At 54.5% G+C, this 15,809-nt stretch overlaps 4 protein-coding genes across 4 annotated transcripts; 2 read left to right on the plus strand and 2 right to left on the minus strand.

Annotated features, from left to right (window-relative positions):
* Positions 1-168: 168 nt before the first annotated feature.
* On the minus strand, positions 169-2,412 carry KVR01_008846 (uncharacterized protein). Its single transcript, XM_044790567.1, has 3 exons — positions 2,220-2,412; positions 1,465-2,107; positions 169-1,386 (listed from the first exon to the last, which is right to left on the minus strand). The coding sequence occupies exons 1-3, from the start codon at positions 2,285-2,287 to the stop codon at positions 487-489; spliced, it is 1,611 nt and encodes a 536-aa protein (XP_044642613.1). The 5' UTR covers positions 2,288-2,412; the 3' UTR covers positions 169-486.
* A 1,349-nt stretch (positions 2,413-3,761) lies between these two features.
* KVR01_008439 (uncharacterized protein) lies at positions 3,762-5,120 on the plus strand (the record flags this gene model as incomplete). The annotated part of the gene is made up of 2 exons (XM_044793933.1): positions 3,762-3,851; positions 3,913-5,120. Exons 1-2 carry the CDS (start codon positions 3,767-3,769, stop codon positions 5,118-5,120), a joined length of 1,293 nt encoding a protein of 430 aa, XP_044642206.1. The 5' UTR covers positions 3,762-3,766.
* A 4,030-nt stretch (positions 5,121-9,150) lies between these two features.
* KVR01_008403 (uncharacterized protein) lies at positions 9,151-12,189 on the plus strand (the record flags this gene model as incomplete). The annotated part of the gene is made up of 6 exons (XM_044784673.1): positions 9,151-9,896; positions 10,070-10,199; positions 10,252-10,366; positions 10,418-10,509; positions 10,571-10,759; positions 10,816-12,189. The coding sequence occupies 6 exons, from the start codon at positions 9,151-9,153 to the stop codon at positions 12,187-12,189; spliced, it is 2,646 nt and encodes an 881-aa protein (XP_044642170.1).
* A 368-nt stretch (positions 12,190-12,557) lies between these two features.
* KVR01_008709 (DNA ligase (ATP) CDC9) lies at positions 12,558-15,658 on the minus strand (the record flags this gene model as incomplete). The annotated part of the gene is made up of 4 exons (XM_044794902.1): positions 12,558-13,094; positions 13,166-15,075; positions 15,128-15,342; positions 15,474-15,658. 4 exons carry the CDS (start codon positions 15,656-15,658, stop codon positions 12,558-12,560), a joined length of 2,847 nt encoding a protein of 948 aa, XP_044642476.1.
* Positions 15,659-15,809: the final 151 nt, after the last annotated feature.

Here is a 15,809-nt window from a genome sequence, read left to right on the forward strand (position 1 = left end):
GATTTCCAAGTCTACTGCTGGTTAAAGAATTGGTAAATGAGGTGATGTGTTTAATCTGGGCCGGCCAGGCGTCATATTGACTGCGCATGCTTGCTGACATTTTTCTGTACATTCTTGCTACTTGAGGGGGTACTTAGGCGAATGTCACTTGTGTCTGAGCATACCTAGCTACTTCCATGATTGTCATTTTTTCTAATCATAATCCAACACGATTTTGAGTTGCCTTACTTATAGTCAAACAATAGGTTGAATTAATCAGGGGGTCATACAGTCATGATAGTTACATTTAAATACTGAAAGGGTGTGGCAAACACAAGACCATGAACCTCAGCAGCATCAAGCCCTGCTCCAAGAACCGATGTAGGGAAACTAAATCGCGAGGAAGTGTGAATGGGGTGATTTGAATATCAATTCAGTGCGAATTGCGAGATATAAGAAATTTCAGGTAAGAGAAAGGCAGTATCATGTCTCGGGTCCCTCAGTGAGTCAGCCCTGGTCTCCGTGTGCTCGCTGTAGAACCGCTGACAGTAGTTCACATAGCTTCTTTGCGTCAATTCGGTCCTCTACCTTGACTCTGAGCAACTTGAACTCAATGGTATCGAGCAAATCCCCAAATGTTGTACCCTCCGCGCCCTCGGCCACCTGTCTGAGACTCGTGATATTATCGGCCACTGCAGGGTGGACTTCGATGCTGTCCTCGGCCGTGCTGTCCTTTTTGTAGTAAAAGAGAGCCAACTCGTCGTCGCCTACTGCTGTAGACTTCCGTGCAAGACTAAAATTCTCAACAGCACGCCAATCGCGCATGAACCAAATAGTGAACTCTAGGTATATGCACCCCAGAGACCAAATATCGTACTTGCGTGAGCGTGGTATGCCTCTTGATAAGGCCTCCGGGGCCTCATAGGAAGGAGTTGTTGCTCGGGTCGTTGTCTCTACTCCCTTCCTCTGCAAGGTTGCAACATTGTGGACGCGAGAAATCCCAAAGTCGGCAATCTTCAGGACACCGTACGGGTCTTCTTTGGCAGGAAAATGCAGGATATTGCCAGGTTTCAAGTCGCCGTGGCGGAAATTAGCCTGATTTCCAATTTGGTTATGGAGAAAATCAAGTGCCTCCGCAAGACCAAGCATCTGCCGCAGACACCAATCGGCTAGCTGAGGGGATCGATGTTCGCGATTCTTCTCCTTCCAGAAGTTGTCAAGGTCTCCCCCTTCAGCCCAAGGAAAGATGATGTACCTTTTGTTACCCTGGGAGAATGTCTCAAGGCTCTGGGTGATATGATTGCTCGAACATGAGCCACGAATCGCGTTGAGATTTTCCCGCTCCGTTTTGAAGTCGTTCGGGTATCGGAATTCCTTTAGTGCAACCTCGAGACTAGGTGCTTCGATCTTGGCTTTCGTTAGTTATGTCCCCTGCTGCCTAGGCAGATAGAAGGGCGGGGGGGGTTACAAGTTGACTGTGCTCACCTCGAATCCTTTTTGATGACTCGGATCGATCGAAACCTTATACACAACGCTGATCTGTCCCCCCGAGATCTCCTTTACCTTTACAAAAGGCAGTGGGCATTCTTGAGCAAGGTCCTTGTGCGCCCCTCTTGTGCAAAAGACAGGAGCCAAAAGTAACCACTGCGCCGTGTCGACGAAGTAATCTGCCTTTTCCGGGCCCCAATTGACAGGCCACTCGAACGTTTTCGTCTTCTTAGCCGATGAAGTCAAGCAGTTACCGCTCTTCAACAGTGGCAGGTCCTCATCCGTGAGTCCAGCGTCGAGCAGATCCTTGATCTCCCAGGACAAATTCAGCATTATCAAGATCGCGAACAGTTTTCTTCCACGTCCCAGAATGCTGTCTGCGAGCTTCTTCGAGCTTTCACTTTGTCGAGGCAATGGAAGCAGTCGTCGTTTCCGGTGCTTGTTAAGTTCAGCGATGACATTGTCTCTCGGTAGGATCTCACGCAGCGCGCTATTCGGGATGTATCTCCGACCGCTAAGGCCGTCCCAGAGGCGAGAATTGTGTAGCGCGCCGTATAAATCACTCGTAGCGGCCATCAAAGTCATAGATCGTATGCTTGTCTTATGCTTATTATCATTTCCTGGTGAAGGTGGTTGTGGGCTTCAAGTGAAACTCATTAGCATAGATATACTAGCAAATACGGAAAGGCTGTATAGGGTCTATGCGAATCGGAGTTTTCTGAGATTGAGAAAAAAAAGCAAGTCTTACTCACATTTGAAGTAGATGATCTCGTCGTCCTGAGTTTTTTTTGCCCCGAGTTCCCTGCACCCTCTGTAGCATACAGCAGTCGTCCTTGCGCTCTGGTCAGTGCCGAAGCCTTATCGAAACAGCATGTTTGGAAGGAGTGATACAAGAGAAGCGGGGTTTCTCTACGTCCCGACAGTTATATCTGAAGTCCCTCAAAGCCGGAGCCTGATATGTTTAGTGGCGTTGGTGTGGAAGAACGACAAGGCTCCGGAGCTTTCCGCGCCCATTTGACCGAGGCAACCCACCATCAAAGGAGGCGTTTTGGCTGACCGGTCACTAAAGAATGGCATTTGTGGTGGTTGCATTGTGCATGATCAACCGCACAATCATCCTTTCATGTGCAATGGGAGTCGTTTTTCCCTGAGGCAGGCTGCAGCATGCAGCCACTAGGGATGATGTGAATCCTTCGTGGGGGCTGTGGGCTATCAAGCTACTTAGGTACCCAGGTATGCTATTGGCCCCGTCTTCGGTGAAGATGCCTAGGTAGGAACTTGGCAACTCAGATCTGAAGTGACATGTGCTTGTTTCACAAGACAAGCGCGCATGTTCAGCTGCTCCCATGGCTGTGGTGGTCTCATTTTTGAATGTTCCATCTGCAACGGCAATAATTTACTCGCATTTGAGCCTCCTTCTGATACACAGCCAGTCGCCTCAATACTTAAGAACCATATCCAGCCATCGAAAAACTCTTCGGGGACGAGTTCCGATAAAGGGCATGGCTTAAATTGCCGGGAGTCTTGGTTGCTATATACTAAGGAACAAAAGGCGTCCTGGGGTAGCAGATTCCACCTGAACAGTCGAACAGTCGCTTTGTTCTACAAGTGAGTGGTACATTGAACATCACTGCTGCCAGCATGCACCCTTGCATCTATCACTCGATTGCAGCCATTCCTCGTGCTCATATACCGTCACCACAATTGGAGCTTCCCAGATTTAAGCTTCTCCACAAGTGTGGTGTTTACTAGTATTTTGTGGCAGGTGTAATAGATATTGTGGGTCCAGTCAGTGCTGGTCCTACTCAGATTACCCATAATATGCACCTGATATTAAGGAGGAGGCGCTGTTTGAGTTACAATCAAATTGTTGCAATGCTTGAAGTCAGAGACTTGGTTGGTACAAATTCCCATCACGATGCTGGAATAGAGGCGGTCTCGAGCCCGGCAAGAGGGTGAGCAATCGTCTAAGGCAGTTGTGTATTGGCTGTTCATGATTGAGGATTAAAAAAAGGGGGATTAGCTTCTTAGGGTCGACCTCGGCAGATTCTGCTGAAGAGTCATATGAGCTTTAGGCCAAATTCGACTACATAGTGTCAGTGCGCATATGAGCACAAAACCATTGCAAGGGGTGACTGTTCCTAAGTGACTCACGAGGGGGCCTTGGCAACTAAAAAGTACTTGAGGGCTCTATGCAGGCAAAGCTCGTGACATTCGATGTAACTAAGTAGATGATAGATCACCGAGAACCTGCCGTGGCGTGACAAAATTCCGCACAATCTATTGAAGTTTACACAAGATGGCCGAAGCAACCCGTACACCATTCGGGCATGAGATGCTTCAGCACTTTCTCTTGGAAGAGAAACAAGTCAACCTCAACCACGGTGAGTTGATCGAAAGTTGGTCTAGTGAGTTGGGAAGTAATGAATTCTCACAATTCTCCAGGCTCGTTTGGGTGCGCACCCAAGCCCGTCCGAGAGGCTCTGCGCCGCTTCCAGGACGCCTCAGAGGCAGCACCAGATCGCTACAAACGATATGAGTACCCGGATCTGCTTGACGAGTCCCGTGCAGCTGTCGCATCCTATCTGGATGTACCTGTCGATGAGCTCGTCATAGTTCCCAACGTCTCGACAGCCGTCAACACCATCTTGCGCAACCTGAGATTCGAACAGGGAGACGTGATCGTCTACCTGGACATAAGCTATCGCTCCAATGTGAACACGATCGAATACATCATGGAGACAACGGGAGCGGAGTCAGCCAAGGTCGACTTCACCCTCCCTTGCTCAGACGCCGAGATCCTCACTGCCTTCCGCAACACCATCCTCGCCCAGAACGGGCGCGCCAAGCTCGCCATACTCGACACCATCACCAGCCTCCCGGCCGTGCGCCTCCCTTTCGAAGAGATGACCTCCATCGCGCGGGACCTCGGCGTCATGACCCTCATCGACGCCGCCCACGGCATAGGCCACCTACCACTGGACATCAAGGCCCTGGACCCGGACTTCCTCACGTCGAACTGCCACAAGTGGCTGTACACGCCTCGGGGAAGCGCCGTCCTCTACGTGCCCTTGCGCAACCAGCACCTCATCCGCTCGTCCCTGCCGACGTCGCACGCCTTCCAGCCGCGGCCGCGGCCGGGTGCCGTGCGCGCGCTGAACCCGCTGCCCCCTTCTGACAAGAGCTACTTTGTGGAGCAGTTCGAGTTCGTGGGCAGCGTGGACAACGCGTCTCTGCTCTGTGCCCCCGCGGCTCTGGAGTTCCGCCGGACGGTCTGCGGCGGCGAGGCCGCCATCATGAGTTACTGCTGGGAGCTGGCGAAAAAGGGCGGCCTCGCGGCCGCCGAGATCCTTGGCACCGAGGTCATGGACAATGAGGATGGGACGCTGACGAGGCAGTGTTGTATGGTGATGGTCAGGTTGCCTGTCCGGATAAGCAATGCGGAGGAAGCCGCAGGAGTGCAGGCCTGGATTTGCGAGACCCTGGTGAAGCAACACAATACCTTTGTGGCCATTGTGTGGTACAAAGGAACATTTTGGGCTAGGTTTTCGGGTCAGGTATACTTGGATGAGAGTGACTTTGTGTGGGGGGCAAAGGTGCTCAAAGGGATGTGCGAGACCATCGCGGCGGGAGGTGTCCTGACCGTAAACTAGACACTCAAGAGAATTGATTCGCGTCTATACGACTTTGAGTTGCCGACTCCAATTTCATCTTTCGGGAAATACCCTGATCAATCGCAAATCGCAGGTGACGATACATATTTGTCACTGCCTGCCTCGCTCTGCCAGGCGTTCCAACAATAGTCTACGTTGAAATGCTTGAGCATCACGCCGGATTAGCTCTTCATCATTCACGAATTGCCATGCATGCGGACGGTATCAAGCCTCCACTTCCTCATTCAATTGATCTGCTAAGTGGCGTTGAAGCGTCCAGGAAATTGTTTTGCGTTAATTACAATATTATTGTAGTTTCATGCCACATGTGCTTGTCAGACGTCTGAAGCACAAAGCCGCGTATAGAGTTGGGCCAGGTGAGCAGACACGTCCATGGAATCCTTTCCGCGAACGGCAGAGGGTCAATTGTGAGATTCACAAAGGGCTTGTTCAAACGGAGTACGGGATTATGTACTAAGAGAGTTTGTCTCGAAAGCACATGAATCATTTGGAGATGATATAAAAAGATGCATGATGTCAACTTGAGCTGAACATTGGACCCCCTGATTGATATCATCCATCTTACAACAGCAAGCAATCATCACCTGAGCACTTACAACCCGGTGTAACTCTGCGATAAACTTGAACAGTACACTGAAGTCTCCCGACAGAGGATCAGGTAAGTAAACCACTATGAACACACAGGGAAGTCAAGGTAAGTTCACCGAGATGCCTTCGCAAGCCTCCTTGTCCCTGGACAGCGAGGGGCGTCAAGAAATGGATTCCCGGCCTGCAGCCGACACCCGAGCTACCACCAACAATCAAGAGGACCACGACCGGGAGACCACTCATAACAAATCTCCACCTTTCACGCCGAAACTTTGTGACGCAAAGGGAAATGCCTACAGATTCCGCTGTGGAGAGATATCTGCCAGCACCGGTCGGGTATGCGGGAAACCGTACGCGGTTCGCCAAAACATGATGTGGCACATCAACTCACACCGAAAGAATAAACGTTCGAGTCCAGCCGAACATAAAGTAGAGAATAACGGGACCGTAGCGAAGCTCAGGCCAGTAATCGTAGAGGCAATCCTGAGCGCTCCACATCAGCATTTATCCTTTGTGGAAATCAAACGCTACATTATGGAGAATTGTACATGGTATGAGAAGCCGATCGCGTCGCATGTCAATCTTAAGCGCCAGCTCTTTCGGTCGATCAAACCTCGGGGATCGAAGGTATTTGAGCAAGTCCCAGGAATGGCGGGCCGATGGCGGTTGAAAGCTAGTTATCGGGACGAGCTCAGACAAATTGAGGCCTTACCTTTCTTCTCAGCATCAGCGAAATACTAGTAGCTTGATATTCTGTCATTTTCAGTTTACGTGCTCTTTGAGCACACAATCCCGGTCGTTTCGGTCAGCTGTTTACAGTTACTTTTGTTTCAGGTTTGTTTTCTTATTTTGCTGCAATCATGTTTCATCTAATAAAACTCCCTCCCAGAATAATTTACTAAGACAGGATCTCAGTCATTACACATTTCTGTCCGCACATAGAGATTCATTCAAATTGTTGTACCTCAAGTGTTGATTTGGCTTTCCAATAATGTATTCTATAAGATCAATCTGATTCATGAAAACCTACCCTCCTCGCAGTCCGACCAATATCGTCGAGAAGCACCTAGGTATGAGATATATTAAGCATCATGGGAAAGTGAGACCATATCCCCTTCGGAACTGCCACCAACTGTTGGTCGCCGTCTACATCGAATGCAAGACTCTCTTTACCACGCCGTCTCTCACACCTTCTAAATGGAATATTTAGCCCGCATGCTGTCTGTCCAGGCGGAACAAGATGCGTTTGTCCGTGCGATATTGTTGGTACTGGCGAGTCATTCTTTGACTATCTAGCAAGCCTTAAAAACAAGCTTCATGATTATGAAGCAAATTCCAATGAAATCTGGAATTCGCAAATCGACGAGTCATCCCCATCACCCTGAAGAACTCTTTTCTGATCTACGACTCTAGATGAGCCCCGTGCTCGCTTCCAAGTTGCGACGCAACTGGATTGCCACCCTGAAGTGATGCCAGAGCAGCCCGCCCACTACAGATAGACCTCATCGAGGGTCCCAACAATGGCATTATAGTGTATCTTTGCCAGCGGTTGCCCGTTGTGTTGCTCAACACAAAGGACCCTTGTCGGAATGGGCCGAGGGAGACAAGCGTCTAGAATCGTCTTTCAGCCGAGGTCATAAGCACATTGTACAGGATACAAATAATTGTTCAAGATAAGGAGGAAGAGTACCCGAAAATTTGCTTTAACTTGACTGACGGTCCTCCGGTCTTTTTCGAAACCGCTGCTTGTCTAAACCTGTTTGGCAGCAATCGGATAGCCTCGCCTGCCTAACAAACCAAGAGAACAACACAGATCTGATACCTCGTAGCCCAGAGTTCAGCCAGCGGAAAAATACCTATGGACGGTCAACAACTCCGGAGGTACCGCTGTGGGGAGACGCGGGATGGTATGGTATGTGGGGTGACTTATTTTGTGCACAAGAATCTGACGAAGCACATGAGATCTGTGCACGGGTCTAGTGAGCCAAGCGCCATCTTCTATGTGAAAGGCAAGGCCGATTCGCTCAATGACTCGATCACCTCTTACCTGCACGCTACAACCACCCGAGTCGAGACGTCCTCCAACGACGAAGCTGCGCACCGGTCGAGGGACAACAGAGATTTTTGGGAGGTAATTATGGGAAAGGGTACGTGTCTTCCAAACCCAATCCCCGGCCAAACACCGACCGAGGATGATTCCCCTGAAATATGGGGCCCTCCAGATACGGCTCTCGTCAATGAAGCATACCAGAACCGAAAGCCACCGCAAACGATGAAAGAGCTGATCGCTGAGGCAATTTTGAGCACCCCTAATCAGGAAATGCCCATAGACAAGATCGTTGAATTCATTGCGACTCATTACCCGTGGCACAGAGAACGACCTCGGGGAGGACGATTAACTTATCTTGTGCGGCAATACCTTATGCGCGGGGCCCTTCAGAGGGAGCAGCTGAAAACGCCCATGCCCTTTGAAGAAAACCAGGGCTTATGGAGAGTGGCGGATTTTCTTCGTTCAGATCTGGAGGCACCGATCTGGACAGGATTTCTGGTTTCACCTCTGACTGAAATGGGGTTTGGGCATGTATACAATGTGCTACGGCTTAGCAAGTGGGTAGGACTCGGACAGAGGTATCGCGATTAACTTAGTCCTTTACCTACCGTAGCCACCTGAACACCGTTCAGCGACGCATGTAGATCTTGATAGCTTTTTTATTGTATGTATCCCGGTTCTCGAGTTTGAACAGAATCTTAGATTGCAGAGCTCATAGCCAGATTCTGAGCCCAATTTAAATAAGATCGTTTCCTCTCGTGTCGTAGTAAGTAACATTGTGATTAAGTTGAAGTTCACAGCAAATATATTTAATTGCTCAGCTACCAGATCAACTCCCCTTTTCCGCAGGAAGCTGTAAATGTGTGTCTATAGATTTCAACTACCTCAGTAGGGAAAGTGGATCTTGTGAGAGGGAGTATGGTCTTCCGGGGGCAAGGAAAGTCTAGTCTGAGGGGAGGGCCTCGCAAGAAAAAGAGGGTCCAGGAATGGCTATTTTAAAGAAGATAGGAATAAAAACGCCACCGAGCGGTAGCACTGTTCTGCAGTGAGTAGGATGCTCCTTATGGCAGGGGGGAGGGTACGTACCGGCTGTGTCTAGACGCATGCGGGTCCCCTGACAGAGAGGTCTTGGCAACGGCCAAACAAGCCAGGGCCGGGGTCGCATGTGCCAGCCGGCAGCGAGCGACTCAGCCGCCCGTCCAACCTCACACTAAGTCCTCGCTCGCTCCGCCGCCCGACTGCCTTGAGCTTGCGCGGCCAGGGAATCTCGAAAAAGCCAATGCGACCCGAGCTCGACGAGTCGTCGCACCGGAAGATGAGTGCATTCCCACCCGCGCCTCACCGCGAAACAAGCAGACGCCGCCCCCGACCATGAACGACGGCCTCGCCAACGGGGAGGCCTCGTCGTCGTCCTCCTCCCAGTCGCCCCGGCACGGCACCCATGCGCTACCACGAGACGAGGACAACGACGCCCGCCGGCCCGACACGGCCGACAGCGACCTCCTCGGCGATGACCCCCTCACCCAGGACCACCTCGCCGAGCCCATGTCCTTCAAGCGCAAGCAGAAGCGCCCCGGGGTCGGCCTGGGCATCCTCACGAGCCTGGCGGGGTCGCTGCGGGACCAGAGGGGCGGAAACGGCAGCTCACATATGGGAACGGCAAGGCTGCAGGACGACGAGGCTGAGGATGACCCATACCCAGAGACATATCACTCCTCGCCCAGGAGGAGAGGCGGCGGCACCACCACGACCGGCTCGACCCCGAAGGACGGCGCCCCTCTCGACTGGCACGTCGAGGGCCCAGGCCAGCGCGTGGGGTACGAGAACCTGACGGCCATCGACTGGATCTTCGAGTACACAAAGGAGAGGGCCCGGCTGAGGGTGCTGAACTCGAGCGCCGTGGGCCTCGTCGGGTACGCCCAGCGCCTTCTCGATGCGAGCCAGGAGTGGATCATCCTCGTCCTGACGGGGCTGCTAGTCGGGTCCCTCGCCGCCGGCATCGACGTCGTCTCGGACTGGCTGGGCGACCTCAAGGCCGGCTACTGCTCCACGACGGACGGCGGTGCCTTCTACCTGAACAAGAACTTTTGCTGCATGGGCTACGACGAGGGCGCGCAGTGCATGGGCTGGCGTCCGTGGGCCGCTGCGTTGCACATATCATCAGCTGCGGGAAAATGGATCATAGAATATTTCTTTTTCGTCTCCTTGTCCGTATGTTCGGCGCCCCATTCCTGCCCCTCCAAGAAGGTATTTCTGACGATCTATAGGTGTTCTTTGCTCTTTGCGCCAGCATTTTGGTAAAGGAGTACTCGGTCTATGCAAGACACAGCGGTATACCCGAGATCAAGACTGTGTTGGGAGGTTTTGTCATTCGGCGCTTTCTTGGTACATGGACCTTGGTTACGAAGTCCCTCGGGCTGGTATGCTGCATTTCCCACCGTGTGCTGGTTCTGCAACTGACAATGTGCTTAGTGTTTAGCTGTGGCTTCCGGCATGTGGTTGGGTAAGGAGGGCCCCCTGGTCCACGTTGCCTGCTGCTGCTCGAATCTATTCATCAAGCTTTCCCCCGCCATCAATGAGAATGAAGGTACTGTGTGTTCCTTCTGCGCCCAACTGACAATTATCTGACTTTTTTCAGCTCGGAAAAGAGAGGTGCTCTCTGCCGCGGCGGCATCGGGCATTTCTGTGGCCTTTGGCGCCCCCATTGGCGGTGTGCTCTTCAGTCTCGAGGTATGACCAACTCAACGAATGTCCCATATGATTAAAAGAAGAAGCTGTTGACTTGTTGTAGCAAATCTCGTATTACTTCCCCGACAAGACGATGTGGAAAAGCTTCGTCTGCGCCATGACTGCCGCTGTTGTCTTGAAAGCTCTGGACCCTTTCCGTACGGGGGAAACTGCCCTGTATCATGTCAAGTACAGCACCGAGTGGCACAACTTTGAAGCCGTCGGCCCCTTCATTGTCCTTGGCGTTATAGGGGTGAGCCTCCTTCCCTTGATGTTCTTGCGTGTTTCACCGCACTGACGACCAGACAGGGGATTTATGGTGGTCTGTTCATCAAGCTTAACATGAAGGTCGCCTCCTGGAAAAAGGCACGAGCCATCTCAAAGGAATGGCTCCCAGGGCCGGTCACCCAGGTGGCCATCGTCTCGCTGCTCACGGCCGTGATCAACTACCCCAACCTCTACATGCGCGCGCAGTCATCAGAGCTCGTCGCGAACCTCTTCTCCGAGTGCTCCAAGCTGCTGGACGACCAGTTCGGCCTCTGCAAGACGGGGGCAGCAACGGCAGGCACCATCGTGCTGCTCCTCTTCGCCGCCGTCCTCGGCTTCTTCCTCGCGGCCATCACCTTCGGCCTGCAGATCCCTGCGGGCATCATCCTCCCGTCCATGGCCATCGGCGCGCTGTCGGGCCGCGCCATCGGCATCATCATGGACATCTGGGTGCACAACCACCCGGGCTTCATCGCCTTCCAGCAGTGCGAGCCCGACATCCCCTGCATCAACCCGGGCACCTACGCCATCATCGGCGCCGCCTCCACCCTCGCCGGCGTCACGCGCATGACCGTCTCCATCGTCGTCATCATGTTCGAGCTCACGGGCGCCCTGACGTACGTGTTGCCCATCATGATCGCCGTCATGATCTCCAAGTGGGTCGGCGACGCCTTCGGCCGCAGGGGCATCTACGAGTCGTGGATCCACTTCAACGAGTACCCCTTCCTGGACAACAGCGACGAGAACGTCGCCTCCATCCCGGACATACCCGCGGGCCAGGTCATGACCCGCATCGAGGACCTGGTCGTCCTGACCGCCACGGGCCACACCATCGCCTCCCTGCGCAGCATCCTCGAGACCCAGCCCTACCGCGGCTTCCCCGTCGTCTCGGACCCCCGCGACGCCGTCCTGCTGGGCTACATCTCCCGCGCCGAGCTCGCCTACAACCTGGCCGGCGCGTCCCGCCCGCCCAGGTCCCTGCCCCCCGGCGCCGAGGCCTTCTTCAGCCACCAGCCCCTCGCCGACCCGCGCACCACGCTCGACCTGCGGCCCTGGGTCGACCAGACGCCCATCACGCTGCCCTCGCGCGCCAGCCTCCACCTCGCCGTCAGCTACTTCCAGAAGATCGGCCTGCGCTACGTGCTCTTCAGCGACAGGGGCGTGCTGCAGGGCCTGCTGACCAAGAAGGACGTCTGGCAGGTCCTCAACGGCGCCGAGGAGACGCGGCGGACCGGCGGCGGCGTCGGCGGCGGCGGCGGTGGTGGTGGGCGCGGCGGGCTCTCGGGGAATGTTGGCGTCGAGACGGGGATCACGCGGGAGGAGGGCGAGGGCGAGCACAGGGGCCTCCTGGAGAGGGGCAGCGTCCCCGTCGACGAGGCGCCGAGCCCCGGGATCGACACTGGCTCTATATTGTAGGATTACCGGTATGGGAGAGGCGGGCGCACATAGGGACTTAGATGGGCTTTTAGCGATTGTTCATATAGACTCCGTCGGATGCGATGAATGTACCTAGACACACATGCACGTTCTGGTTCACAGAGGGTGGGTCCCAGCTGATACGGTCTGGAGTTCGGTTCGACAGCAGCGCATGAGCGCCTGGTTGAGGATGCTATGGAGTCAATGTCGGAATATTAACCCCGGGTAAATAGAGAACATGCTGGGCTTTATCTTGCAGGTAGCAAAGCAAATCGAGACAGCCAGCCAGCTCTTCAACCACCACTTGACTTCGGACATTCCGGTTCTCGAGGGCGTTTCTCTGACATTCCCCTCCCTTTCCCCCCACCCTAATACTCAAAGTCATCATCCACAGCCGGCCCCTTATTCTTGGTGACACTCTCCTGCTTGCGGTACATCTCCGCAACCTGGCGCGACGTGGTCGCCTCGTCAGGCTTCTTGTCGTCGCGGACCTTGATGAACCGCGGGAACCGCAGGGAGATTCCCTTCTCGCCCGCGGGGTCGACGCCCTCCTTGATGCCGGCCTTGTAGCGCGGGCTGAGCGTCAGGTCGGCGGTGCGCACCTCCCACACGTGGCGGGGCTCGAGCCACACGTCCGGCTGGTGCTGGCCGCCCGAGGAGTGTGAGTAAAAGGGCTTGGGCCGGTCGATGACCGTGTCGGAGAGGGACTTGTGCAGCTCCTCGAGGACGGCCTCGCTGAACCCGGTGCCGATGTTGCACACTGTCTCGTAGGTGTCTGAGGCCGGGCTGTAGCATGCCAGGAGGAAGGCCCCGTATACGGATGTGCGCTTGCCCTTGCCGTAGTATGCGCCCAGGACGACGAGATCGAGCGAGTCGCCCACGCCGGAGAGGTAGTCTTTCTTGATCTGGATTCAAGTGTCACGTTAGCATGTGGGCCGGCGGCAGGGGAGCAAGATGGGAGATTGAAGTGGCTTACCTTGAGCCAGTTGCGACTGCGCTTGCTGGGCTCGTACCCACTCTCCTCGCCGTCGAGCATCTTGACCATCAGGCCTTCGCATGACGCCTTGACACTCTCGTCCAGGAACTGCTGGATCTCGTCGAGCTCCTTTCCGTTCATGTGCACCGCGAAGGCAAACTCGCCCTCGACGGGGTTGAACGCCGTGCTCAGCAGCTCCCGGCGCTCTCGCAGCGACTTCTCCACGATGGCCTCGCCGTTGAGGTACAGCAGGTCGAAGGCGAAGACGCAGACCTTGACCTTGACGTCCTCGACCTTGACGTCCTTCTTCTTGCGCGTCATCAGCTGCTGGAATGGGAGGACCTTCTTCTCCACGGTGTCCCAGGCCACGGTCTCGCAGTCGAGCACGAAGCTCTTGGTGTCCTCCTTGACCCATGTGTGCAGCTTGGAGAGAATGTCGGGGTACTTCTTGGACAGGTCTTCTGAGTTCCTCGAGAAGATGGACGCCACGCCATCGCCGACCGCCTGCACCGAGCCAGACGTCGCCTCGCTTAGCTCCTGGTTTGCGTCCTTCGCTACATAGTGTATCTGAGCGCGTTCACCATCGTACTTGTACTCGCAGGTGAAGTTCTGTCCCTCGAAGCGATCCAGAACTTCGGTGATGGCCTTGGTCGGCTTCGCCAACATAGGCTTGAGTGGGACGCCAGGCCGCAGCTTGCAGTTTTCGCGGAGCTTCAGGATGCCATGCTCCAGCATCGCTGGGATGATAACGTCGTAGCTCGGCAGCTCACTGTAGACGGTCTTGAGCGTGGACTCCGCGTTCTCCATCTCCGTTGTGCTGGGGACCTTGCCCTTCTGCTCGGCCTCGTGGCATATCATCGCCTGGGCAAGTGAGACCAGCACGGTCTTCTCGGCGAGACCAAGCCGTAGCTTGCCTTCCAAGAAGCGAATAATGTACTTCGCCTCACTTGGACCGCCCTTGTCCTTGGTTATGTCAACCTTGCCCTTGCCTTGGGAATCGGCCGCAGAGAGGAGCTTCTTGATTCCATCGACCTTTCTGCCCTGTGCACCATTTCCTGTCACAGTCGCAATGCCCATCAGGCCCTTGTGGACACCACGAATAGTCAGAGGCTTGGGCTTGAACATGGTCGGCTGGGTGGACCTCGACTTGACCGCGACCAGTCCCAGGTCACCAATCTCCTTTTGGTCGTTCTTGATCACCTGCAGACTGCGCCCCGTGGACTCTCCGATAGCTTTCATGATCAGAGACTCGCCAATTCCCAACTCTATGCCTGCGTAATCAGGTGCCAGCTTGTTGATCATCAAAAGCACCGTCGGTAGCAAGTCATCCGGGGTAAGCCGTAATACTTGACGCAGGAACAGCGCGCAGTGCGCCATGATCTCTAACCTTTTGGTGGTGAGCTCAACGAGGGAGAAGGTCTGGCATAGCGCAGCATAGGGTACTGGCTCGCCCGGCTTCCAATCAGGATATGGATCCTTGGCCTTGGCCGCCAGTTTGGTTTGCACCTTCTTGCGGGCTTTCTCGACGACCTCAGGCTTCTCCTCCTCTCCGCTTTCTTCTGCTTCCTGTTCTGCTTCCGACACGGGCTCGCTGGCAGTTGCTGCATCGTCATCTTCCTCAGCCGGCTCAGGCTTGGGGCTTGGCTCTTTCTTCTTTCGAGCTGCTGGAGGTGCTGCCTTGGCCGGTTTCGTCTCCTTTTTCGCCTTGGGCTTTGGCGAGGGCGCATCCTCCATGACCTCGTCCTCTTCGTCATCTTCAACCACTTTCCGCCCCTTGCGTGACCGCTTTACGGCAGGAGCATCATCCTCCTCCTCAAGATCTTGTGCTTCATCTTCGTCTTTGATCTTCTCATTGGGCAACTTCGCTGCTGGTTTCGAGGATTTCGCAGGTCGGCCGCGCTTTTTTGAATCTATGCACATTTCATCAGCTAAGATCAAGCTGTTGTCGCATGCGACACTGACCTCGCGCTGGCTCTGAATTCTCCTTTGCGCTGCTACTGGTGGGGCTGCTCTGGCTCGCCGCCTCTGTCTTGACTTCCGTGCCCTCATCAGCACCGCCGTCCTCTTTCTTGGCAGCAGCAGCCTTCTTTGGCTTTTCTGACGCCTTCGTCGCGAACGAGAGCTTGGTCTGCTGTGTAGGAGCTGGCTTGGAGCCGTCGGACTTGCCGAAGAACTTGCTAAAGTGCGGGAGGCACACGGTCAGCCATTGGACCTGGAGGGATACCCCATATGATGTATAATGAACCGCGTCGCAACCTAGAGGCTATGGTGCACACACCCCAAGGTCGTTTGCGACGGCTTGACGTACCCCAGGGTCGCTTGCTTGGGCGCCATTGTGAGAAGCGGGCGGCGTAGCGCAGATCGCGTTGGGAGGTAGAGGAGTTGCTTGGAAGAACGCAGAGAGGACAAGTTTCGTGTCTGTGAGAAGTTGATCAAGAATCTCAGTTTTCCAGCAGGATTAAAAAGAGACCCAGGGTCGCGAAGGCAGTGCATCTGCAGGGAGGAAGGGGCGATTCTAGGCAGAAGGGGGAGGGGAGGGACAAGGCGGCAGCTCTTTGGGTGTTAGTGAGAATGACGCGCCTTTTTGGCTCGAGTAACGCGCCGAGATCCTAATGCGAACGCGACCCTCACGTGCCGACCGTCC

The sequence above is a fragment of the Diaporthe batatas genome (genome assembly GCF_019321695.1).
Source record: "Diaporthe batatas strain CRI 302-4 chromosome Unknown Contig00010, whole genome shotgun sequence".
NCBI classification, from domain to species: domain Eukaryota; kingdom Fungi; phylum Ascomycota; class Sordariomycetes; order Diaporthales; family Diaporthaceae; genus Diaporthe; species Diaporthe batatas.

Bases quoted from the DNA above. Each gene is read 5' to 3' on its own strand.
- KVR01_008846 (XM_044790567.1), bottom strand. From the start codon at position 2,287: ATGCTACAGAGGGTGCAGGGAACTCGGGGCAAAAAAAACTCAGGACGA. The intron at 2,108-2,219 runs GTGAGTAAGACT...TTTCACTTGAAG, and splicing joins CGAGATCATCTACTTCAAAT to CCCACAACCACCTTCACCAG. The intron at 1,387-1,464 runs GTGAGCACAGTC...ACGAAAGCCAAG, and splicing joins GTCATCAAAAAGGATTCGAG to ATCGAAGCACCTAGTCTCGA.